The sequence below is a fragment of the Bos javanicus genome, chromosome 25, assembly GCF_032452875.1.
Source record: "Bos javanicus breed banteng chromosome 25, ARS-OSU_banteng_1.0, whole genome shotgun sequence".
Lineage (NCBI taxonomy): Eukaryota > Metazoa > Chordata > Mammalia > Artiodactyla > Bovidae > Bos > Bos javanicus.
In genome coordinates, this window is record NC_083892.1 from 26,529,631 (window position 1) to 26,556,152 (window position 26,522).

At 48.9% G+C, this 26,522-nt stretch overlaps 2 protein-coding genes across 3 annotated transcripts; one reads left to right on the top strand and one right to left on the bottom strand.

The window, feature by feature from the left end:
- Nucleotides 1-550: 550 nt before the first annotated feature.
- On the top strand, nt 551-10,263 carry ZNF771 (zinc finger protein 771). Of its 2 annotated transcripts, none has more exons than XM_061401673.1 (3): nt 551-1,947; nt 2,601-2,750; nt 9,204-10,263. In XM_061401673.1, exons 2-3 carry the CDS (start codon nt 2,610-2,612, stop codon nt 10,005-10,007), a joined length of 945 nt encoding a protein of 314 aa, XP_061257657.1. In that variant the 5' UTR covers nt 551-1,947; nt 2,601-2,609; the 3' UTR covers nt 10,008-10,263. The 2 variants fall into 2 exon arrangements, with proteins under 2 accessions (XP_061257657.1, XP_061257656.1); XM_061401672.1 differs by lacking the exon at nt 551-1,947 and adding an exon at nt 2,142-2,247.
- A 3,366-nt stretch (nt 10,264-13,629) lies between these two features.
- Nucleotides 13,630-17,329, bottom strand: DCTPP1 (dCTP pyrophosphatase 1). The gene is made up of 3 exons (XM_061401677.1): nt 17,152-17,329; nt 16,358-16,468; nt 13,630-14,121 (listed from the first exon to the last, which is right to left on the bottom strand). Exons 1-3 carry the CDS (start codon nt 17,247-17,249, stop codon nt 13,821-13,823), a joined length of 510 nt encoding a protein of 169 aa, XP_061257661.1. The 5' UTR covers nt 17,250-17,329; the 3' UTR covers nt 13,630-13,820.
- Between the last annotated feature and the right edge of the window lie 9,193 nt (nt 17,330-26,522).

Genomic DNA, 26,522 nt, shown 5'->3' on the forward strand with positions numbered 1-26,522 from the left:
AGGCTCCAGTAGTTGCGGCTCCCGGGCTCTAGAGCACAGGCTCAATAGTTGTGGCACGCAGGCTTAGTTGCTCAATGGCATGTGGAATCTTCTCCGATTAGGGATCGAACCTGTGTCTCCTGCACTGGCAGGGGGATTCTTTACCACTTAGCCCCTAGGGAAGCCCTACATGTGTGTTTTAAAATCATGATCTTCTTTACTAAACAAAGAGATTCTCAGGAACAAGCTCGGATTCCAGATAGGTACTTGTTCATGATCTTCCTTCTACAAGTGTCTATTCCCAAATCCTCCCACAGTAGGAGGACCTTCCAGTAGGGACTTTCACTACTCTCGGCTGAGTCTCCTCACTGATTCTCCGAACCCGGGGGAAGCATGTCTGGCCTTTTGCTAGATTTCCAGCCATAATCTGGCCCCTGCCTGCCTCTTTTCCAATTCCCACATGACATTTCTCCTCACTTGGCTCCAGCCACACGTCTTCTCTCTTTCCCTCAGACATGCCAACTTTAATCTCACCGTAAAGTTTCTGTAGTTCTGTCTAGAACATTCTTCATCTAGATTTTCAAATGATTAACCCTTTCTCATTATTCAAGTTTCATTTCATGTATTATTTCCTAAGAGATGCCTTCCATGCTCACATTAAAGAAGCCCCCAACCATAGCCACCCCCTGTTGCACCATCTGGTCCTATTTCCTTCTGATACTTATCCTTAGCTGAAATTACCTTATTTACTTGTTGACATTTTGTACACCCTGAGAAGTGCCATAGTAGTCAAGGTTTTCATCTCTTTTGTTCATGCCTGCATCTCCAATATCTAAAATGGTGTCAGGCACACAGTAGGGCTCAATAAATATTTGATGAGAGAACGAACACAAAGTGATTTTGGGGATCCTGATTGTATCATACTCATTTACCCTCTTTTCACAGCTCTGAGGAAGAGCAAAACTTTGACCAGATGTAATCCCAACATCCAAATTATGCTCTGGGTTCTGCAGACTGAGGATCAGGCTTCACTCCTGGCTCTGCTACAATTTCCTCATGTAACCTCAGTTCTGAGAGAGAGTTTGGTGCAACAGAAACAATATGAGCTTTGGAATTTGTTACTTACCAGCTATGTGACTTTGAGAAATTACTTAAGCTCTCTAAGCTTTTAGTTCCCTCATTTGTCAAAGGAAGATAATATTATTGATCCCCACAGGGTTGTTGTAAGGACACTAGGGATTGTAAGCACTTACTGAATGTTATTTCTCTTTCTTTCGTCATTTCTGAATCCACATTGCCCCATTCATAAAATGGGAGAATTAAGTATCTTTTTCAAGAGAAGTGGGAAAATACAGATCTTTATATATGAACTATCTCAATTTTTAAATGTTGGGAATTAAAATTTGTAAAAGACCTCTCAGGCTTTTTTTGAAGTTTACTTTTAAACTTGAGGGCCAAAATACTTCTGTGGACTGGATCTGGTCTGTGTGCTATCAATTTCCACTTCGGCTACTGGGCTGTCAGAGATGCTATGACGACACTTACTGTGGAACTTAGGTAAATCAGTTTACCTCCTTGAACTTCAGTTAGCTCATCTGTGAAATGGACCCACCTTTGTGAGATCAGGGGTGTAAAAGGTTTAGCATAACGATGGCGCCCAAGAGGCGCACCACACAATAAATGGCAGCGATAACTTGGGTGCCTGTTGTTAATTAAGTATGTACTAAAGGGGCAAGCTATCGCAGAGACCATTGCCCCAAGGCAGTGCCGGGAAAGCAGAAAAGATGGAAGAAGAAGCAAAAAGAGGGAAGGAAAGAGGTAAGGAGGCAACAGGGTCCGCCCTCCAGGCGGGGCGCCAGCGAGAGGCCCAGGCAGGGGCGGGAGTGCACGTGGCCTATTTCGGGCGGAGCAGACGCGCTTGGCCGCCACGGAGACCTCCGAGCCGGCCACAGGAAACGAGCCTTGAAGGTAGGTCACAACTGGACTGTGAGGACGTTGAACACCGAGTAGGCCGGCCTGGGGTCTTTGGGAGTTAGGGAATAGCGGAAGGCGCTGGGTGTGGGCTTGCCACCCTCCCAGGGCAGTTTGGGCCGGACGCCTGGGTCCTCTGACCCCTCCCCCTCGGGGGCGGAGTTATGTGTTCTGAACCAATGGCCTGTCGCCTCTGAGGCCCCGCCCACGCCCCGCCCCCGGAGTCGCGGCGTCGCAGAGTGCCCAACCGCCCGGCGCCCTGGCCTGGGGCAGCGCGAGCGCCCGAACCTGCGGCTGGTGAGTGCGCAGCCCCCAGGGTCTCCGCCCCGATCCCGCCTCCAGCCCGTGCCCTAGAGCTCCGGGCCGCTGACCCAGGCTCCTGGGAGTGACTCAGCGCGGGGAGGGTGGCGTCTCACTGGGGCTGGAGATTCGAAGTGTTCAGGGCCTTGAATGCCAGGATGAGTAGCGTGAACGAGTCTTTCGAGCTGGTCCCGGGACAAGGCTGGGGCCTAGGGCCGGGCTGGGATACAGGGAAGAGGGTCAGACACAGATCTGGGCATGGGAGGAGAAGCCACGGCTGCATCGCCTTGTGTGGGCCAGAGCCATGGTCGGGGGGGCGGGTCCTGAGCTGACTCAGCTCCCTGCCCCAGGACACCAAGATGCCCGGTGAACAGCAGACGGAGGAGGAGGAGGAGGAAGAGATGCAAGAGGAGATGGTGCTGCTGGTGAAGGGTGAGGAGGAAGAGGGTGAAGAGAAGTATGAAGTGGTGAAACTCAAGATCCCTATGGACAACAAGGAGGTACGTGTCCCACACCACGGGGGTCCCATCGGCCCTAAATCTGGTGCAGGTCCATCCTCCCTCAGTCAGAAGCCGAGGATCCTGCCCCTACTTTGCCTGGACTCTCAGGCTTAGAATCTCAGAGTTGGCCACCCATCCTTCTGTCCCATTGTCCATCCTGCCACAATACAGATGTCACGCCTACTGTGCCAGGCTCTGTGCTGGGTGCTGGAGAGTAAATGCCCTCCTCGTTTTCTCGTGGAGCTTGATGTGTAGCAGGGTTAGACTGACAAAGGTGTGGAAGGTTTAAAGAGGGGAGTTTTAAGGAGATCAAAGTATGAGTTAGATTTCCCCTTTCAGGACCCTAGCTTCCACTAGGTATATTTCTATTTCCCAGAACTTTACAACACTCCCACCCCCAGCCAGAGCAGCCCTTGTGTCCATATGCAGGGTTTCTGGGCCCGGGTTCCCTGATTTCTTCCTGCACAGGGGCCAGTTCCCAGGAAAAGAAAGTTCTGCTGCCCCCTAGTGGGTGTGGTGGGCCCTAGGGGGAGGGGGCTGGCTTCTGTGGCCTCCTCTTCCAGTCAAAATAACTATTTAGGGAATTCCCTGGCGGTTCAGTGGTTAGGACTCCGAGCTTTCACTGCCTTGGCCCGTTTAGTTCTGTTTTTCTCAGGCCTCCTTGGCCCATCCTCCTGGCCCAGCCTGCCTCTTCCGGCCCTGTGAATCCCCTGGTCTCCTTTGGCCTGTAAGTTAAGAACTCAAGACTCCAGAGTTTAGGGTGGACTTTCAACTCCATCACTTACTTACCAGCTGTGTGACCTTTGGCAAGTTTAACCTCTTTGTGCCTCAGTTTCCTTATTGGTAAAAGTGAAATCATAATAGCACCTACTTCTTGGGATTGGAAGGATTAAATGAGTTGATACTTGTAAAGAGTTAGAACTGTGTCTGGCACACAATAAACATTCTGTACATATTTGTTGCTATTATTATTCATTCTTCCTCCTAAAGTTCAGGACTTTGGGCGAGGTCATCCTTCTGGAGATGTTTCAGTTAATTTTTATCAAGGCCTCAATAAGGCTGAATCCTGGGGCTGGATGTGAACAGGGAAACCAACATGGAGGCCTAGACAGAGGATTGAAGGCAAATAAGGCAGTAGGAAAGGTTTCAAGGAAATAACATGGGCCTTGTAAACTTAGTGGGAATATGGCAAATAGAGGAGGAGGAAGGGCATTCCAGGATGAGGAAACAGCAAGTGCTCAGAAAGATAAGGCCAGAGAAACAGATGGACCAGAGTGTTTGCCTATAGTGAGCCTATAGATTTGTACCTACTGTGTTAGGTTATGCAGTGCTGTGAGAAGCTTCAAATCAGAGAAGAGGCATGATCACATTTCCTTTTTAGAAGAATCGTTGGCTGTTATGGGGAGACCAGGTCAGGTAAGGCTGATAGCCTGCTCTAAGGTAGTGGCAGCAGTGGAGGGAACATGGAAAGAGGGAGATATTTGGGAACACTGATTGGAGTGGCTGGAACTAAGGATGGGAAGGGTGGAGGTAGGCATGGCTAGTCATGAAAGGGCGGTAGGGCTACACTCTGAATGGTGTCACTTAGTGGTTAAAAGCATCGGTTCAAATCCTAAAGACCACATTTACCAGCTTTGCCTCAAGAGCTCTCTCATCTATAAAATGAGATAATGAAAGTAAAATCCTTGAAATCTAGTCTAAATATCACGTGGGTGACTGGATTTGGAGGAGAGTAGAAATGAGTTACACACACACATCCCACAAAGATTTAGCACTGTGCCCACAAAATAGCTCATCAACTTGCTGTGTGGTCTCCTTGAGTCTGGGTTCTTATGAAATAGTGGTCTCCAAAGCTCAGTGTCCACATTCTATGAGTCTCAGCTCTCACCCAGTCCGGTGGCCAGTCATTGTCCAGGACAGGCCCTAATTATGCTACACGCAGGGATTAGAGTAGTCTCTCACCCCCTATCAAAATGCAAACTATCTTAAAGAATAGAAAGATTTTTTTCCCCAGAGTGCTCTATGTACATTCAGTTCTGTCTTTCCTTGCTTAAAATCGAACCTTGAGTGGTTTTGTTTCCCTAAGCTCCCACGCCTGGCATTCCAAGCTCTTCATCCTTCGACCTCGTGGCTTCATCTCTAGTCAGTCAGCATCCTTCCCATGCCCCAGTTTCAAGTACACCTGACCTCGAAGACTTTGCCCGTGTGGTCTTTTGGCCTGTAAAATGCTCTTTACTTTTCCCATCTGCTTTCTCTGGAAGTAGTGCGCCTCTCTTCTAGATCAGCTTTTATTTTTAACATGCATACATTCCACTTGGGGATCTTGCTAAAGTGAAGATTCAGACTCAGTAGGTTTGGAGTGGGATTTGAGATTCTGCATTTCTAACAAGTTGCCAGTGACGCTGCTGGTCTGTGGACCACCCTTCTTGTAGCAATGAGTGAGGGAGGTCAGGATTGTATTTTATACTCTGTACTCCAAAGAAGGGAGATTCAGATAGCTAAAAGAATCCAGGGGAGGGAGACAAGCTGTGGAGGTGACCTCAAACTTGTCAGTGAGATAGGATTGCATCATGGCTGAGAGAAAAGGCATTTTGGACAATGACAGCCTTCCAGTGTAAACCCTGGCCTTGCTGATGGATCAGGTGTAGGGCCTTGATAGTCACTTACTTCTGAGTCTTCTATCCTTATTTTAAAATGGAGCTAATACAACCTAACCCAAAGGGTTAGGAGAATTTAAAACAAGAACATGGGTGAAAAGTATTTATTGCAGTTCCTGGCACATATTGAGTGCTTAGTAAATGGTAGTTATTTATTAATTAGAAAAGTAATGGTTGAAGAAGAAACTGGAACGCTTGCTCTTTTTTTTAACTTAAGCAGAAAGACAAAAATCACTAACTTTAAATACTTGGATTATCATATTATTATACTACATTGTATCCCCCTAGTGCCCTCATGTTAAGAGTGGAGATACCCATTATTCTAATTTTAAAATCTGACAGTTGTAGAATTGAAAAGACATGTAAGTCTAGTATTTGCCAAACTTCATTCACGTGTCTATTGCTCACCTGTTGTGCTCATTTAGTTGCCTTCTTCAAATAGATTCACATTGTTTTGATAAATAAATTTACCTTCATCTGAACAATAATGCTGATAAAACTGTGGGTTTCATGGGATCTGTTGTTTTTCTAATAACCATGAAGATAAATACATGATGATCATACTAAGATAAAAGTAAGCCTACATAATACTTAGAAGCCTCTTGCATTCTGTGATGTGCATACTTCAAGTCGGGAGATACTTGATGTTACCTAGCCTACCTTGCCCTCCTTGGTTCAGTGAGGCAGGGGGAGGGAGGGACTTGCCTGGGGTCTTAATGAGCTAGACTCAACCCCTCTTACCAAGATTCTTCCTGGGGCACCCAGGGCCTTTCTTCCTGGAGTTAGAGATTCCAAGGGTACTTGGGTGAAGAATTTCTTTTTCCCAAATTAGTGGATCCAGGGTTAAGAAAGTCCTCAGACTGGTCAGTTACCTAAAGGAAGGGTGCCAAAGAAAAAAATGGGCCAGAAAAATATAGATATAATGAGAAAAATTCTTTCCACGATATAAACCCCATAGTTGTTAAAACCAGGGCAAGACTGGAAAGTGTGACCTTGAGTTCAGACTGTGCCAAATTGCTGTGGGGAGTTTCTCAATTTAAAGTATCAAGTTGTATTTTAACCTTGAATCCCTCTTGGAGAGTGCCAGGCACTTGGAATCTAGCCGCTGGCACATCTTGGCACTCTGAGTGCAGGGAAGCAGTGTAGCCTACTGTTGAAGGATGAGAACTCTAAAAAGTCAGTCCTGACTCCCATGGGCTATATCAATTTAATCTCTCTCAGCTAAGTTTTCTCAGTTACCAAAAGATAAGGCCTGATCCTGGGGGTAGGACTGGGGGAGAGGGGTAACAGGAAGATTTAATACAATAATGTAATGTACATAACAACACTGTCAAATCTTACAGTCTAATGTTGTTATCAGTAATATCATTATATAAACTATTGTAGCCAGGGTTGCTTTGGTTGGTGACTAATTTTTCAAACTGCTTTGTTTCCACATTTCTGAAAAAGTGAAAGTGAAAGTCGCTCAGTCATGTCTGACTCTTTGCGACCCCTTGGACTGTATACAGTCCATGGAATTCTCCAGGCCAGAATACTGGAGTGGGTAGCCTTTCCCTTGTCCAGGGGATCTTCCCAACCCAGGGATTGAACCCAGGTCTCCCACATGGCAGGCAGTTTCTTGACCAGCTGAGCCACAAGGGAAGCCCCACATTTCTGAGGTGGTTACCAAAAAGCTGCTGTCTTTTTAAAATTAATTAATTGATTATTTTGGCTGTGCCAGGTCTTAGTTGTGGGATGTAGGATCTAGTTCCCTGACTAGGGATTGAACCAGGGCCCCCTGCATTGGGAGCATGGAGGCTTAGCCACTGGACCACCAGGGGAGTCCCAAAAGCTACTGTCTTTAACAAAGGATCTTGAAGGCCCTGAAGCTGCTCTCCTTACAACTTCAGAAAAAGGCCTTACTACTCCCTAGTGGTCACCTCTCGTTTCTTTATCTAGAAAAGAATAATGATAATTACTTGGTAGAGAAGGAATATGGGGAGACAGAAGCTAATGCTGTCTTATCCTTAATACATGTCTGGTTTTGCACTTGGTCATGAATTAATATTCTATTTGCTTAGTCCATGAACGTGAACGTGAAGTCTCTCAGTTGTGCCCGACTCTTTGCGACCCCATGGACTGTAGCCTACCAGGCTCCTTTGTCCATGGGATTTTCCAGACAAGAGTACTGAAGTGGGTTGCCATTTCCTTCTCCAGGGGATCTTCCCAGCCCAGGGATCGAACCCAGGTCTCCCGCATTGCAGACAGGCACTTTACCATCTGAGCCACCAGGGAAGCCCTGCTTAGTCCATAGTAGAGATTCAACATCACTTTTGCTAGGATGAGCCATCTCTTTTCTACGAAGGAAGCAGTGTATCCTCAGTACTCTTTACTGTTAGTACAAATTGTTTCCCCTTCATCTGCCTCTTATAAAGCATTTCTTTTTTCTGATTTTATCTCTAGAGACCCAGACCTCATGAAACTGATTTATTCTCAAATTTTTTTCATTTCAGGCCTCAGAGTATTTGGGTTTCACCTTTGCTGCCTTTTGTGCAGCTTAAAAAAATGATAGGTGCTTGCTCTTAAAAGTTTATTAAAGAGCCTGAACTTGATTGTAGCCTGGCTCTAATCACCATGCTCTCCTGGGTCTCTAACCTCACTGGCTGCTCAATCTCCTTTGCTGGCTGCTTTGCATCTTGCCTCCCAGTTCTCTTTAGTCCCTGAGTGAACTCATCCAGTCTCAAGGCTTTAAAAATCCCCCGCAGGCTGATGTCTTCCCAATTTACATCTCCAGCCTGGGCCTCTCTCCTGAGCTCCAGATGTGTCCAGGACAGCTGTGGATAGGATCAGAAACAGATCACAGGTACCAAGTCGTTGTTCCCCCACAACTGCCCCCCCACCCCCCCCCCACCCCCCCGCCATTCTGTAGATGATGACTCTGCCTTTGCGATTGCTAAGCTCAAAATCCTTGGAGTCATCTTGACGCCTCTCTTTCTTTATATCTCATGTCTAATCTATCATTAGGTTGGCTGTCTCCGATTGCGGAATATATCCAGAAGCAGACCACTTCTCACCACTTTCACTTTCCACCTCTGTCACCTGGGTCCAACCCATTGTCTTCTCTGGCCTGCAGTACAGGGGCCTCCTCGGTGGGTTTCTGCCCCTTCTCCTCCTTTATTCTGTGGAACCTTTTAAAATATGAGTCTTATCTGTACCTCATTGCTCAGAACCTTCCCACATCTCCTCTACTGGTTCCTCATCAGATTCTCATTCAAGGCTAATATAACGCCTTAAGGACCATTCCATGGATTGCTCCTCCCCTCCTGTGTTCTGCCCTAGGCATTTTTTCTTGCCATTCCTGGAACAGAAAAACTCCTGCCTCGGGGCCTTGCTTTCCCTTCTGGAACCTGCTCTTTCACCTCCTTTAGGTAAAGGCTTATGACATCAGTGAGGTTTCTTAACCCTAATTAAATGTGCACCATCCCCCCAGTACCAGCACCCCTTTCATCCATTCTTCCTGAAATTATGAATTCAGAAAAATTTTAATGCTGAATCCCCAGTTCCTAGAACAGAGTCTGGCACATTACGCGCTCAATAAATTTTGGTTGAATTAATAAAGAATAGCTGGAACGACACCAGGCATTGTGATATGTGCGTTAATTTTCTCCTTAGACGCGCACAACCGTCCTGAGAGGTGCACCCCTTGGCTTTTAACTACTGTAAAAACGGGGGACGGAGAGGCTGCAGCTGGCGGAGCCCCAGGTCTCCGGCTCCTGGGTCTCTCCGTCAGGGCTGACCTGTTCCCCTCTCCCCGCAGGTCCCGAGCGAGGCGCCAGCGCCGTCTGCGGACCCGGCGCGCCCACACGCGTGCCGGGACTGCGGCCGCGCCTTTGCACGCCGCTCCACTCTGGCCAAGCACGTCCGCATACACACGGGCGAGCGGCCCTTTGCGTGCACCGAGTGCGGCCGGCGCTTCTCGCAGAAGTCGGCGCTGACCAAACACAGCCGCACCCACACGGGCGAACGGCCTTACGAGTGCCCGGAGTGCGACAAGCGCTTCTCGGCCGCCTCGAACCTGCGGCAGCACCGGCGGCGCCACACTGGCGAGAAGCCGTACGCATGCGCACAATGCGGCCGCCGCTTCGCGCAGAGCTCCAACTACGCACAGCATCTGCGCGTGCACACGGGCGAGAAGCCGTACGCGTGCCCGGACTGCGGACGCGCCTTCGGCGGCAGTTCATGCCTGGCGCGCCACCGACGCACGCACACGGGCGAGCGGCCGTACGCCTGCGCCGACTGTGGCACGCGCTTTGCCCAGAGTTCGGCGCTGGCCAAGCACCGGCGCGTGCACACAGGCGAGAAGCCGCACCGCTGCCCTGTGTGCGGCCGCGGCTTCGGCCACCGCTCCAACCTGGCGGAGCATGCGCGCACGCACACTGGCGAGCGGCCCTATCCTTGCTCCGAGTGCGGCCGGCGCTTCCGCCTCAGCTCGCACTTCATCCGCCACCGTCGCGCGCATATGCGGCGCCGTCTCTATATCTGCGCCGGCTGCGGCCGGGACTTCAAGCTACCAGCTGGAGCCACTGCCACCGAGCGCTGCCCAGATTGTGAGGGCAGCTGAGCCGCCGTTTCTTTTCTCCGCGGGGTGCGAGCCTCCATGTGGGGAGAGGCACTCTGGGATCTTAACCTGGGGCTGCGTTAATCTGGACAACTCCCCGCCCCACCACCAGCGTCTTGAATAGGATGGGACTGGCAGGCCTGGCTGCCCTGGAACTGGGAGACAGGATTCCCCTACCGGGATCCCTGGAAACGTGCCCACTTCCCCCTCATTACATCCCCTCCGCCCATGTTAGAGTGAATAAAGTATTATATCCTCACCCCACCTGTGCCTGTGAATGAGGTGGGTGGGGAGAGGCAGAAAGTTGGGGGTCTCCCTAGGCTTAGGTGAATCGGCATGGATTCAAGAGGGGCTATAAACCCAAAAGGGTTCCAGGAACTGCGTTTATGGGTGTGGAGTCATTCTACACTTGCTCCTTGGTTATGTCTTCATGAACTCAGATCTAGAAGGTTCATAAATTTGTCACATTCGTAATCAATGGGCACTGCATTTCGCAGAACTTTGGTGAGCGGGCATGAACCTTATGCAACTCAGTCTAGCAAAGAGAAGCAACAGTGGCAACTTGGTGTGCAGGTGTACGCTCACTCATGTGTCTTTGTCAGTGGTAACCCACCAGGCCCCTCTGGCCGTGTAATTTCCCAGGAAGAGTACTGGAGCAGGTTGCTATTTCCTTCAGAATTTTCCCAACCCAGAAATTGAACTCATGTCTCTTGGCTTTCCTGCATTGGCAGGCGGATTCTTTACCATTGCACCAGTGCTACATTATTACTAGCTCATTTTCATCATCAAAGCATTACAAAGTTAGGTAACTCATTTTACGTCTATTTCTGCAGATTATCAGGTACTGACAGCGTCAGTAGTCCCTTGGGGGACTGACAGCAGTCTCTTGTCACTGGGACGATGATGGTGGAGCTGTTGGATAGGAGAGGTCCTCAGTGCAATCTTGGAGTTTAGAGAACCTCTTCCCAGAGGTGACATTTTTTTTTTAGCTGTGCCCTGCAGGGATCTTAGTTCCCTGACCAGGGATGGAACCTGCACCTCCCTGCATTGGAAGCGTGGAGTCTTAACCACTGGACTGCCAGGGAAGTTCCCTCAGAGGTGACATTTAAGCCGGTCTTAAGGTCAAGAGAGTTGGCGTTGGGGAAGTATGGCGAGAGCCCCTGAACCTGCGTGGCAGACTTGTTAGAGCTTGCAGACATCCCGGGGGTGGAATGTAGGGACAAAAAGCAAGGAAGTTGGCAGGAGACAGACCACTAAGGACATTGAAAACCAGGCGAACGGTTGAGAGGCCACAGAGAAGCCTTGAGGGATTAGAGGGGAGGGAGGGATCTGACATATTATAGAACTAGAATTCATAGGAGTTAAAGTGGACCTGGGACACGGGAGAGTTGGGGCTGATTTCACTTCTTAGCTTGGGGGACTGCAGGCAGTGTCACTGAAATGGGGACACATGATGAGCAGGATGGGAGTTGAGGTGGCGGCCATTGTTGCAGCCCAGTCTGGACATACTGAGTGTGAAGTAAGCGGAGGCATCAGGGAGGTGATAGAAGTAACAGCTCAGGGATGTCAGGTCCGGAAGGTATGGCACCACATCCAGAAAAGGGTACTCGAGAATGTGAATCTGTAAAGGAACAGCCAGAGGTAGAAAGAAAACCGAAAGTGTCTGGGAAATCTAGAGCAAAGTGTTTCACAGAGGAAACTTAGCTGTCAGATGCTGCTCTGGTGAACACTGTGTGTGTGTGAATTTAGGGAAAGCGAAGAGAACAGTTTCAGTTGAGGTGTGTGCATGCTCAGTCGTGCTGTGTCCAACTCTATGAGCCCATGGACTGTAGCCCGCCAGGATCCTCTCTTCATGGAATTCTCCAGGCAAGAATACTGGAGTGGATTGCCATTTCCTCCTCCACAGGATCTTCCTGACCCAGGGTTTGAACGCACGCCTCCTGTATCACAGATGGATTCTTTACCCCTGAGCCAACAGGGAAGCCCCTCCAGGGAAGGGGTGGGGGTGAAAGCCAACCTTGAGTGGGTTAGGGCAGAAATGAGGAAGCAGAGTGGGTGGCTTGGCTATGAAAAGCACGATAGAAGTAGCTGGAGTTTTGTCGGTTTTTCCTTACCAGTAGGGAAGAGGCTCGATTATGCTTTATGGGCTGGTGGGAAGGGCTAATGGAAAGGAAAAGACCTTGATTATATAGAGGAGAGGGGAGATAATTGATCAAGGAGACAGGATGAAATAAGAGATCAATAAGATAAAGCTCTTGCTATCACTGTTGGGAAGAGGAAAGGAAGGTTTGGAAACTTAAAGCAGTTCCAGTCTGATGAATTCTCTTACCAGGGAAGTAAGAGAGGTCACTGGTTAAGAGGGAGTGAGGTAATTAATTAGAGGACTGAGGCCAGTAAAGTGGAAGGCTTCATTTCACTGATGTGGAAATAGGGTGAAGGAGGCAGGCCACAGGTATCTCTGAAAAGGAAGTGACGTGCCTGAGGTCACACAACGTGTGAATCATACATTCCCAACGCTAGGTATAGAAGTGGAACAAACAAACTGGCCTTGGGAAGGAAGGCCGCGGAGGGGATGGGGAATGTTAGGCATTCCAAGGTCTAAAAGAAAAGAAGCCTTGTTCTGCTCCACACCAGACAGACCTGACCCTGATCTGTGCTGCGGGCCAAGGGAGAGGGGCCGAGGGCTCACAGCTCTGGGGTCTGATGGACAAGACTGGGGCCTGAGACTCAGCCCTAGGCCCAGGCTGGCCTTAACATGATATTTCCTGCCTTGGGCCCCTGAAAGTTTTGAGTTGAAAGAGCAAACTGATAACGACAACTGCAAACTTAACAACTACCTACTATGCACCAGACACTGTCCTAAACACTCTACTTTTTTTTTTTTTTTTGACCATGTGGCATATGGGATCTTAGTTCCGTGACCAGGGATCAGACCCAGGCCCCTTGCATTGGAAGTGTAGGGTCTTAACCACTGCACCACCTGGGAAGTCCAGCACTCTATTTATAATATAATAGCTTATTTAAACCTTACAGCCCTACTAAGTAGATACCGTTATTTCCATTTTAGATGAGGAAATGGAGGTACAGAAAGATAAAAATATAATGAACATCGTGTTGCATGCTAAGTTGCTTCAGTCGTGTCCAACTCTTTGCAACCCTATGGACTGTAGCCTGCCAGGCTCCTCTGTCCATGGGATTCTCCAGACAAGAATACTGGAGTGGGTTGCCATGACCTCCTCCAGGGGATCTTCCCCACCCAGGGATCAAACCTGTGTGTCTTATGTCTCCTGCATTGGGAGGTAGGTTCTTTATCACTAACACCACCTGAGAAGCTCCATAATGAACATCATCTAGTACCAAAGATGGCATCTGAGCCCAGATAGCCTGGCTCCAAAATCTGGGCTCCTATCCAACACTACATAAAGCCTCTGATCTTATTTAGAGAAGGGGAAGGGACTTACGTGAGATCAGACAGGGAACTTTCTAGAAATAGGATCTCTCTGCTCTGCAGGTGGGAGATACAATAGAAAAACATGGGAGTTGGGCTCACAGGCATTCCGGGTGCCCCTCTCCAGTGTGGACTGGGACAGAGCCTCCCCGGCTGCCCTAGGAAGAGTCTAGAAGGTGGTAACCAAAAGTTTTATTGAGGGAGAAAAAAACAGGAGGCTATCTTCTGGAGGTTCTGGGGCCTTAGACCTCAAGAAGTGTAGCGCCAGGTCCATGACCTCTTAGGAAAGAACTAGAATGAGGTACCTTGGCCAGGCACCCTCTGCTGCTCAGAGGCCATGCTGAGCTGCAGGTTCTGTGCCCACGTTTCTAGGTTGAGACCTGACCTGTGGACTCAGAGGCAGGGTCTGCAGGCCCCATGGCCTGGTTTTCAGAGGTGGCCCCGTGGGGCAAGTCTGTATACTTGCAGGCAGAACCACGGGATAGATGTGCTGGGTAGCGTCGCCGGTTGGTGTCCATCTTGCAGAGCACTGCTTGGGGCAGGTCTACACGGCAGCGGGCTGCCAATGCTACCAGGTAGATGAGGACATCACTGAGCTCCTCTTGAAGGGCTGCTCGTTCCCTGGGGGACCAGGCTTGGGGCCCAGGCTCCTCATCAGGCTTCCACTGACTGGGGACAGAAGACACAAGACAGGCACACACACACAGATGCTAGCTAGGACAGTGGGTTCCACCTCTCTCAGGAGCAGCCCACACCTTGAAGCAGTGAACTCCCACCTCCTAGGAAGTTTCTTCCAGGACAAGTCAACCCATCTGGGCCCTGGACTCCTTATGGTGGGGAAGAGACCTCATCAGATGATTCACCCAGACCTCTGTGTCCCTACCTAAGCCAAGGAGAGGACATTTCACTTATTGGGACTCAGTCCTACCTGCCAACCCCGTCACTTCTACCCCAGACTAAACCTTAGACCTGGACCACTGCAAAAGTCTGCTAACTCATCTTCTCTTCTTACCCTGCTGCTGCTGCTGCTGCTAAGTCGCTTCAGTCGTGTCCAACTCTGTGTGACCCCATAGATGGTAGTCCACCAGGCTCCCCCGTCCCTGGGGTTCTCCAGGCAAGAACACTGGAGTGGGTTGCCATTTCCTTCTCCAATGCATGAAAGTGAAAAGTGAAAGTGAAGTCGCTTAGTCGTGTCTGACTCTTAGCTACCCCATGGACTGCAGCCCACCAGGCTCCTCCATCCATGGGATTTTCCAGGCGAGAGTACTGGAGTGGGGTGCCATCGCCTTCTCTGCTTCTTACCATACCATCTTTTAAAAGAACAAATTACATTTCATCCCTCCCCTGCTTAAAACTCCCCCAGCTGGACTTCTCTGGTGGTCCAGTGGTTAAGAATCTGCCTGCCAATGCAGGGGACATGGGTTCGATCCCTAGTCCGGGAAGATTCCACATGCCATAGGGGCAGCTAAGCCCATGTGCCACAACTGTGAGCCCATGCACTGCAACTACTGAAGCTCGAGTGCCCCAGAGTCCATGCTCTGCAACAAGAGAAGCCACTACACCTAGAGAGTAGACCCTACTCACTGCAACTAGAGAAAGCTCACATGCAGCAACAAAGACCCAGCACAGCCAAAAACAAAAATGACAACTCCTCCAACTGTTTTTGGAATAAAATCCAAACTCCTACCTCGCCCTCCAGGTTCTGTATGAAATGACTCCTGTCTCTGCCAATGTCATTATCCACCACGCTCCCTCTCACCTGGCCCCCCCACCCCCTTAAAGCCACTCATTCTGGCCTCATCTGTCTTGCAAATAGGCCAAACTGTCACAGGGCCTTTGCACTTACTCTGCTCCCACAACCTTGAATGCTCTACCCGACCCATGCTTCCCATCAGGTCTCAGCTCAAATGTTACCTCCTTAGAACAGCCTTCTCCCTCTGTTACTTTCTTTCTCAACACCTCGTGTTATTTGCCTCCTAGAACTTGTCACAATTCCATATCTTTTAAAGTTAGTTCACTTATTTATTGTCAGTCTCTTTGCACTGTGAGCGTATCCATCTTGTTCAAGACCATATCTTGATTCTAGATGACCTAACACCCAGACGGTGCTCATGGACCGTAATGAATGAATGAATGGATTGCCTTCCCACATATCTGTGCTGTCATTTCTCCATGCCCCTGAGACTACCCTGGTTTAGTCCTCACCACATTTTGCCTCGTCTACACCAGCCTCCTCACTGATCTCCCCTGACACAATTCTCCTAGGGGATCAAATCCACTCTGCAGGTACAGTGATCTTTCTACCACTCAAATCGGGTCAGGTGTTCTGTCCAGAACTCCATTACTTCCCAGCCAAATCCTACCATTCTGTGTTCCTATCCTACCCCTCTCCTCCGCAGCCACAAGAGATTTATGTATTGAGTACTTATTGTGTGTCGGGTACTTGAGACACACCAGAGAACAAGACAGATACAAAAACCTCACCCTTTGTCAAGAAGCTTACACTAAAGGAATCCTACATTATCGCTGAATTCCTACATTCTCACTGAATTTAACTCGCCCTTTTCCATCTCACTACCTTTGCAAATGTGGTTCCCCCTCTCTGGAATGCCTTCTATAGAAGACCAGCCTTTCTACCCCAGAGGCAGAGGTATAGGAAGGTTCCCACCACCCCTTCTCAGACCTGGATCTGCCTTGCTGTTTTTACACCTTTCTCTCCCAGGAGACTGGGAGCCCCTAAAGGGCAGCAGACCCATAAGTCATCTCTCTGGATGCCCAGCAACCAGGTACAGAAGAGCTTGGTAGTGAGGAGCGGAAACTGGATCCATGGATATTTGATGGTCAAATGAATCCTCCCCTCCCCTCCTCAACACAGACTCTTCCAGAAAACCTGTCATCTACTCACAAGAGCTCTGCCAGCTCCCCAACTTCCCCCACCAAGGCCAGGAGGAGGTTTCGAGGCTGATGGAACTGCTCCCAGTCTCGTTCAGCAGCGAACTCAGCATGGAGGCGGCGACTAGAATGGGAGAAAGGGGTGGAAGTCCAGGTCCAAGGTTAGGGGATGGGGGAGGAGATGCAGGGCCCTGGCAGGTACTCAGTGAGATGCAATGGGGGCATGCGAGTCAGAGAGGATTCTGCAACTAATTCTTTGGATGGCCTAAACAGGTCATCTCTTTTTTAGAGGATTTGGTTTTCTCATCTGTAAAATGGGTGCATCCTTACACAGACCCTAAACTATCGAAATCTAATAATACCCTCATTTTCTTTATTCCATTTCCTGTTGCTGCTTCTGCAGTTTTCCTCCACCCGGAATAACCCTGTCTCTGCATATCTAAATCCTATTGATTTTACAGAATGCAGCCCCAGGACACTTCCCCCAAGAAGCCCTCCTGGATTTCCTCCAGAAAGAAATGTTTTCGATGTCTCAACACTACATTTGCTCCCATCCTACCTCCCGCTCCTGGAGGACAGAGGCAGGGCAGAAGCATCACCGTACTCCGGTAGGTCCCCTGCCTCAGATGTGTATAGTTAAGCCCATTTTGCAGAGGAGAAGGTTAGAAGTTTCGCCTGCGGTCAGCCCCCAGAACTAGGACCTGAGCACAGCCACTAGCCTTTTTTTCCGAACACGTGGAGGGACCCTACCCGAAAGGAGGGAGGAGGGGCGATCTCCCCAGCTCAGGCTGGGCAAGGACGGCTTACATGTCCTCCAGCGTTGGTTCCGAGCTGAAGCTGAAGGGGCCGGTAGCAGTACTGCTCTCTCCTCTGGCACCTCCAAGCATCTCTTCACTCGCGGACATGCCGCCCACCGAGCTGCCGCCGGGACCGTCTGGGAGAACCGGGAGCCAAGCTCGGAGCCCCCGCCTCCAGAGCCCCTGACCAATCACAGGCGTTTGTGATTGCTTCACGGGGGCGGGGCTGAAGGAAAGACCAATTACTTATGTGGAGCTCGCTAAATCCCTCCCCTTACCCGGACTGGACCAACCTGAGAGGACTTCAAACGGGCGTTCCTTGGCTCCCGCCCCTGAATTCTTGAGTCTTGACCGAGAACCTTAAAGATATAGGTACCAGATTCGACCAGGGGAAGAGACAAAGGGCAGAGGTTGGAGAGCGCAAGCGCGTCACTTCCCTTTGGGGCGCCAGATGGCACCAAAGCGAAATGACAGAGCGGGGAGCCTCGTGGCGAATCCCAGAAACGAATGATTTAAAGGAGAGAGGGGAGCTTATTAAAACGATACAGGAATGTCTCCAGGATAAAACTGAGCCTGAGGAATGAACTAGAACTAGGGTTGTTGTTCAGTCGCTCAGTCGTGACCGACTCTGCGACCCCATAGACTGCAGCATGCCAGGCTTCCCTATTCTTCACTCTCTCGGAGTTTGCTCAAATTCGTGTCCATTGAGGACTTCTCTGTAACCTAAAAGGTAAAAAATCTGCCTGCAATGCCAGAGACCAGGGTTCGATCCCTGGGTCTGGAAGATCCTCTGGAGAAAGGAATGGCAATCCACTCCAGTATTCTTGCCTGAGAATCCCATGGACAGAGAAGCCGGGTTGGCTGCAGTCTGTGGGGTCGCCAAGAGTCGGACACGGTTGAGCGACTAAAACACACACACACACACATGTCCATTGAGTTGATGATGCCATGCAACCATCTCATCCTCTAGGGGAACTAGGGAAGCTGTTTCAATTTTACATATTTAATCCTCACAGCTATTCATTCAGTCCTCAAATCAGCCCTCTGAGGTAGTTAATATTATAATCATCATCTCCATTTTACAGATACAGAAACTGAGGGATTGAGTAATTTAACTCTACAGCTAGTAAAGTGGTAGCCAGGTTACAAATTTAAGCAGTTTGGCTTCAGAATCTGGGATAACTCCTACACTGCTGCTGCTGCGAAGTCGCTTCAGTCGTGTCTGAGTCTGTGCAACCCCATAGACAGCAGCCCACCAGGCTTCCCCGTCCCTGGGATTCTCCAGGCAAGAACACTGGAGTGGGTATATTGTCTCAAATGGTGATAAGTACTATGGTAGATAGCAAGACAGAAAGGACCTGGATCCTTGATAACATTGCTGAGCCACTTATTTTAAAATAGGTTACAAAGATGCCCTGATTTAAGACTCTGGTTATATAAGATAATAAATCCCTTTATTGGTCAAACCACTTTTAGTGTTTTTGTTACTTGTCTTTGAGAAATTGACATTTAACCTGAGTAATTATTAATAAATCAAGGGGAATAGGGGACTTCCCTGGTGGTCCAGTGGCTAAGACTCTGCACACCCAATGCAGGGGGCCCAGGTTCAGTCCCTGGTCAGGAAACTAGATTCCACATGCTGCAATTAAATATTCCAAATGCTGCAATGACGATCAAAGATCCTGCATGTTGCAACTAAGACCTGGCGCAGTCAAATAAATATTTTTTTAAAAACATTAAAGAAAAATCAAGGGGAATAGAGTAGTAGGTATAGAGAACACCAGTGGTTAAAGCAGGGAAGGCTTGTTGCTGCTGCTGCTGCTGCGAAGTCGCTTCAGTCGTGTCTGACTCTGTGCGACCCCATAGACAGCAGCCCACTAGGCTCCTTTGTCCCTGGGATTCTCCAGGCAAGAACACTGGAGTGGGGTGCCATTTCCTTCTCTAATGCATGAAAGTGAAAAGTGAAAGTGAAGTCGCTCAGTCATGCCCGACTCTTAGCGACCCCATGGACTGCAGCCTACCAGGCTTCTCCGTCCATGGGATTTTCCAGGCAAAAGTACTGGAGTGGGGTGCCATTGCCTTCTTGGCATGTTCTAAATGCAAAAAGAGTTCCAGTGTGGCAGGAATGCTGTGAACAAACAAGGGGGATAGTCGTGGGATGTGGTGTTGGAGAAGTAAAAAGAGATCAGATCAGATCAATCAACCATTGATTTTATTTCATATTTTATTTTATTTTGGATTTTAAGTATATGGGGACCTTTTGAAGGATTTTAGGCAGGGGAGCCATATGATCATATTTCATATTTCTGAACCCTCTTACTGCTGTGTTAAGAATGAACTGGAGGAAGGACCTGCCTGGTGGTGCTGTGGTTAAGAAGATAAGGTGGCATCCATCTGCCAGTGCAGGAGACACCAGGTCAATCCCTGATCCAGGAAGATTCCACATGTCAGCTAACAACTAAGCCAGTGCACCATGTCTACTGAGCCTGTGCTGCAACTGTTGAAGCCCACATGCCCTAGAGCCCATGCCCCACAACAAGAGAAGCCACTGCAGTGAGAAGCTCTCATATGGCAACTAGGGAGTAGCCCCCACTCACCACAACTAGAGAAAGCCCTCACAAAGATTCAGTGCAGCCAAAAATAAATAAGTAGTTTTAAAAAGAATGAACCAGAGGAGGGCAAGAGTAAGAAGCAGGGAGATGCGTTACTGCAGTTTTCCAGCAAGAGACGTTGATGAGTTGGCCTGGGTTGATGGCGGGTGAAGATGAAAAGAAGTAGATGCATATCCTGGAGATAGACCTATAGGTTTTGTTGGCTTTGAACTAGTGAGATGGGAGAAAGGGTAGAATCAAGCATGGCTTGCAGGTTTTGAGTGTTGGGCAGCTTGGCAGATGGATGGTGACTAATATTGGGATGAGGAAAATGAGATGCAGGATGGAACACAAAAGGCATCGGAAGTGTGGTTGGGACAAAGCAAGTGAAGACCCACATCAAGTTGGCAGGTGGATTTATGAGCCTAAGGGTTAGAGGCAAGATGAGGGCTGGAAATTCAGATTTGGTAGTCTCTGTCATTTAAACACTACTTAAAGTTTGGGAATTCGAGAAGAATAACTAGTACAAGAATCTAGGTAGGCAAGACTAAGATTTGGGGTACTCTGACATTTAGCAGTTGAGCAGAAGAGAGGAAAAGGGCTTCCCTGGTGGCTCATTGGTAAAGAATCCGCTTGCCAATGCGAGAGAGAGGAGGACTGATCCCTGGGTCGGGAAGATCTCCTGGAACAGGAAAAGGCAACCCACTCCAGTATTCTTGCCTGGGAAATCCCATGGACAGAGGAGCCTGGCAGACTACAGTCCATGGGGTCGCAGAGTCAGACATGACTGAGTGACTCAACAACAAGGGAAGAGAAGGTGAGGTAGGAGGAAAATCGACAGAGTGTGAAGTTATGGACACTAAGAGAGTGTATTCCAGAGTGAGTGGACATCTGATGCGGCTGAGCAGCTGGGTAAAATGAGAGCACAGAATTTGCTACTGGATTAGGCAACATGGAATTTAGATATGGGAGGTAGGAGATATGAGGGCGTCCTGGGTAACTCCTAGGTTTCTGGCTTGAGTAAATAGATGAATAGTTTTGTCATTTGCTGAAATGAGGACACAGAAGACCTGAAGTTGTGGTAGGTCGGAAGATACTGAATTCAGTTTGGGACAGGTTGAGTCTGAGATCTAGGCAAAACATCCAGGCAATGTCCAGCAGGTCTGAAGTTTGGAGCATTGAGCTGCCTTATGGATCTGGGTACTGAAAGTTTCAGGAGCCAAGCACCACCCCTAGCACCTTCCCTGGTGTTTACTAAGCTTCTCCAGTTGTGTGTGTGCTCAGCCACGTCTGACTTTGCCGCCCCATGGACCATAGCCCGCCAGGCTCCTCTGCCCATGGAATTCTCCAGGCAAGAATACTGGAGTGGACTGCAATTTCCTACACCAGGGGATCTTCCCTGACCCAAAGGTTGAACCCTTATCTCTTGTGTCTCCTCCACTAACAGGCGGACTCTTTACCACTAGTGCCACCTGGGAAGCCCAGCTTCTCTAGCCTAAAGACAAACTTACTGGAATATAAAACACCACTTGGAGAGCAACTTTCTCGGGAGTCCTCTGCATCGCAGATTTTTTGAGTCAGGTTTTCAGGACTTCTAGAGTTCACAGGTCAAATGGTCCTTGGAGACTGATCTGAAGGAGGAGGCACTCTCACTGAGATTGTCTCTGGCCATTCCCCCCGCCACCCCCCAGGAGGTTCCCTGGCAGAGCTGTAAAGCTCTTCCAAAGCATCCTGCAGGGACATCCAAGTTCTTTGCTTCCACGACATCATCCTCTAGAGACCAACCGGGACTTCTCTAGCTGTCCAGCGGTTAAGACTCTGCTTCCACTGCAGGGGGCCTGGGTTCACCCCTGGTCAGGAAATTAAGACACTGCGTGCTGGGCAGCGCAGCTAAAACAAACAAACAAAGGTGTTTCTCCATCGCCAGCTAATAAATCTTTAATGACACAGTGGACGGAACTTTGTTTTTGCTGGAACAGGACAGCATGTAACACATTTAAAACATGTAAATGCACACATACACCCTTGTACCACTCAAGAGTTTGGCCACCTTCCCTGCTAGAGCCAAACAGGTGCAACTGGTCTCAGTAAGGCTCTTTGGGAAAACCTGGAGTGGAAGTGGCCACAGCAGCTGGAGAACAAAGCAGCAAAGGCCTGTAAATTGCGAAGGTGGTGTCCGGGTAGGGGAACCTGGGCCAGTCAGAGGTCCCAGAGACAACAGAGAGCGATGGAAAACTAGGACTCAGGTGACTGATTGGGAGCCTACCTGCCAGTGCCCTTGGGAAGACTGTTTCTCTTCTCTGAGCCTTGATTTCCCTATCTGTATAATGGGGATCTGGCCTAGGTGGCCTCCAAGGACACTTCATAGTGTGCTAGGAGGACCAAGACAATATGTATTTTGTCCATGGCTGGGTCCCAATAATCTACTTCAGTTCTGTTTGCTTTTCTTTTTTTGCCTTGCTAAGCAGTTTGTGGTATCTTAGTTCCCTGACCAGGGTTCGAACCTGGGCCCTTGGCAATGAAAACTCGGAGAGTCCTAACCACTGGATTGCCAGGGGATTCCCAGTGCTGTTCTTATTGGAGGTAGATCTGTAGGCCTTATTGGTTGTGAACTTGGGAATGGGAGAAAGGGTGCTGCTATAATTAAGATGGGCTTCCCAGTTGGTGCAGTGGTAAAGAATCTGCCTGCCAGTGCAAGGGACGTGGGTTCGATCCCTGGGTCAAGAAGATCCTATGAAGGAGGAAATGGCAACCTGCTCCAGTATTCTTGCCTGGATGATCTCGTGGGCAGAGGATTCTGGCAGGCTATAGTCCATGGGGTCACAAAGAGTCAGACACAACTGAGTGATTGAGCATGCACGCATATAAATTTTTCAGGGGCAGTCATAACAGAGCCTTTTTCAGAAACTCCAGCCTAGCCCTGTCAGGCCAGACAGTCCCCAACACCCTTAGAAGTCCTTCACCAACCTATTTATCTGGCCATATCCCCCTACACACAGGCTGAAATCCACTCTCCCTGCCTTTGCTCACCCATTCCCCTTCTTCTGGAATGCCCATCCCCATTCTCTGCATATCCAAATCCAAATTCCACCCATCCTGTAGAGCCCCGCTTCAAAGCCTCCTCTAGGAAGCCTTCCGAAACTTCCTCCAAAAGGACAGAATTTGGTTTTATATAGTACTTCCTTCACTCTTATGCCATGGCACTTACCACTTCTTACTTTAATTTGGGGGAGACTGGTGACCCTGTTCTAGATCTACCCTCAGTCCGGTCTCCTGGAGAACAAAAGCAGTGTCAGGCTTTTGTTTCCCAGGACCTGGTACTTGAGTTGATCTATACATACATTTAGAGGAGGGTATCTCACGGGATCTTCTCCATGACTTGCCTGCCATAGGTGAGTATGGCTGTATGAAGAAGGCTGAGCGCCGAAGAATTGATGCTTTTGAACTGTGGTGTTGGAGAAGACTCCTGAGAGTCCCTTGGACCGCAAGGAGATCCAACCAGTCCATTCTGAAGGAGATCAGCCCTGGGATTTCTTTGGAAGGAATGATGCTAAAGCTGAAACTCCAGTACTTTGGCCACCTCATGCAAAGAGTTGACTCATTGGAAAAGACTCTGATGCTGGGAGGGATTGGGGGCAGGAGGAGAAGGGGACGACAGAGGATGAGATGGCTGGATGGCATCACTGACTTGATGGACGTGAGTCTCAGTGAACTCCGGGAGATGGTGATGGACAGGGAGGCCTGGCGTGCTGTGATTCATGGGGTCGCAAAGAGTTGGACACGACTGAGTGACTGATCTGATCTGATCTGATTTTACAAATGAGGAAACAGACCCAGAGAGGTCTGGAGACTCGAGATCATCCGGAAGGTCGAAGGCTGAAGCTCCCCAGAGCCCCCAGTGCTCTTCAGCACGGAGTAGAGGAGGCAGCTCACACACGCCTGAGTATCTGCTGAGGTTGCCTGGCACTGCCTTTCCTTCTGTCCTTTCTGTCCCTCCTCTTCATCTTCCTCTCTCTCTACTTTCAATGTCCTCTCCTTTTTCTTTTCTTTCTTTGGCTCCCTTTTTCTTCCTCTTTCTTTCTCTCCATCACCTTTTAAGAAAAACTTTTTTTGCTTTTTCTTTATTATTATTTATTTTTGATTATGCTGGGTCTTCATTGCTACCCTCAGGCTTTCTCCAGTTGCAGTGATCAGGGGCTATTCTCCAGTTGCAGCATGCAGGCTTCTCATTGCTGTGGCTTCTCTAGTTGTGGAGCAGGTATGCAGGCTCAGTAGTTGTGTCCCATGGGCTTAGTTGCCCTGTGGCACGTGAAATCTTCCCAGAACAGGGATTGAACCCATGTCCCCTGCATTGGCAGGAGGATTCTTAACCACTGGACCACCAGGGACATCCTCCTTCACCTTTGTTACACCTCTGTTTATACCTGTGATTCTGTTCTGATTTCCACCCCAGGCCTGTTACCTCCCATTACCTGCTACTTCCACTTTGCTGCCCAGGCCCTCTTCAAGGAATAGTTGGATGCCTACCTCGCTTCCAACCCCCTAACCCTTCCTAGGTTAACTAAGAGGACCCAGGCCAGGGAAGCATCCAATCATTTTCCTTCCCTTTTCTACTGTCAAGCCCAAGCAAGAAAATAAACCAGTTAGAGAGTCGTATTCTTTAGTAAGCAGAACCAAGGCCCCGATTTCTTATCCAAAGCCTTGTCTTGAGATTGGTGGTACCAACTTCCACCACTAGGAGACACTAAGAGCAAGGAAAGTGTGAAAACAGAGGGTGCTGGAGTCCCGAGTGTGTCTCACTCACTCACTCATTGATTCAGTATATCCTGAGCATTAACTGTGGGCCAGACACTGTACAGGTGCTGGGGATATAGAACGTCCTCTGCCATCTTGGAGCTTACACACTTGCAGAAAGGGACAATTAAAAAGTAAACTAAGAAGGAACTTTCCTGATAATCAAGTGGATGAGACTCCGAACTCCAAATGCAGGGGCTCTGAGTTTGATCCCTAGTTGGGTAACTAGATCCCACATACCTCAAACTGAGACCCGGCATGGCCAAATAAAAAAACCGAAATATCTAAGAAGCCAAGAAAGGGCTTCCCTGGTGACTCAGCAGTAAAGAATCTGCCTGCAATGCAGGAGACACGATTTTGATCCCTGGGTCAGGAAGATCCCCTGAAAGAAGGTATGGCAACCCACTCCAGTATTCTTCCTGGGAGAATCCCGTGGACTGAGGAGTCTGGTGGGCTACAGTCCATTGGGTCGCAAAGAGCTGGACATGACTGAAGCAACTGAGCATGCAGACACGTGAAAGGTAATACATAGGATGATGAGTTGGAGAGTTGCCGGGTGTTGGCTGAGGTCAGAGAGGGCTTTTATGAAGAGATTTTATTCTAACTAAGCTAGGACTGAGAGTTAGCCAGTTGGATAGAGAGATGGAGAACAAAGGATCTCGATTTGTTTGAGAGAAGTAATTCAGTCGTGTCTGACTCTTTGCGATCCCACGGACTATAGCCTACCAGGCTCATCTATCCATGGGATTTTCCAGGCAAGAGTACTGGAGTGGGTTGCCATTTCCTTCTCCAGGGGATCTTCCTGGCCCAGGGATCGAACCCAGGTCTCCCACATTGCAGGCAGACGCTTTACCATCTGAGCCACCAGGGAAGCCCAAATACTTCTTTGAGCCCCTTTTTTTTTGGGGGGGGGCAAGAATACTGGAGTGGGTTGCCATTCCCTTCTCCAGGAGATCTTCCCAAACCAGGGATTGAACCTGGGTTTCCTGCATTGTAGGCAGACACTTTACTGTCTGAGCCACCAGGGAAGTCATAGAAAGGCTACTGGGCTAGAGTTCAGTGAGAAAGGCAGTGAGTGTGCAGTGAGATGAAGTGCCTTGAGATGAAGCAGGGGTTTTGTGGAAAGTAATTTGAGAGCTTTGAGCTCTGAGAAAACCTGATTGAATTTATCTATTTATTGTTGATACATTACATTTTGTTTATTTTTGGCTAGAGTTGATAACTGCCTCAGTTTTTTTTTTTTTTAATTTGCTAATTTTCTATGTTGTTGCTGTCGTTTAGTTGCTCAGTTGAGCCTGACTCTTTTGCGACCCCACGGACTGCAGCCTGATGGGTGCCTCTGTCCATGGGATCTCCAGGTAACAGTACTAGAGTGAGTTGCCATATCCTTCATCAGGCGATCTTCCTAAGCCAGGGATTGAACCTGAGTTGCCTGCAATGCAGATGGATTCTTTACTGCTGAGCCACTGGAGAAGCCCCAATTTCCTGTGTAATTATCACTAATTCTTTTTACATCTTCCGATTACCTTCCAATACAATTTTTCACACAATTAAACATATCAATACTCTATCAGTTCCATTTTCCTTTTCCTAGAAGCCTTCCAAGCTTCTGCTCCAGCATGAGCTGGTTCTTCTCTGTGCCTGGCGGAAAGCTCTTACCTTGAGAGCTCCCTTCACCTTTCACCTGGGCTGGGTTGCATTTCCTGGACCCTGTGTTCTTCCTCTTTCTCCGTTTGCTCCCTTGTTTTGCTGGAGCACATCTTCCAGCAGTTTCTTAAGAAAGAGTGAATGCGATGAAAACACTTCAATACCTTGCACGTCTAAAAATTTTTGGAAAAAAAAAGCATGGCTATGGAATTACACAGAGAAAATCACTTACCCTCAGAATTTTGGAAGCACTTTCTCATTGTCTTTTAGCTTCCAGTTCACTGCTGAGAAGTCTGATACCAAACCTTTGTGATCTCCTCTCCTCCCAGAAGCTTTAGGAGCTCACCAT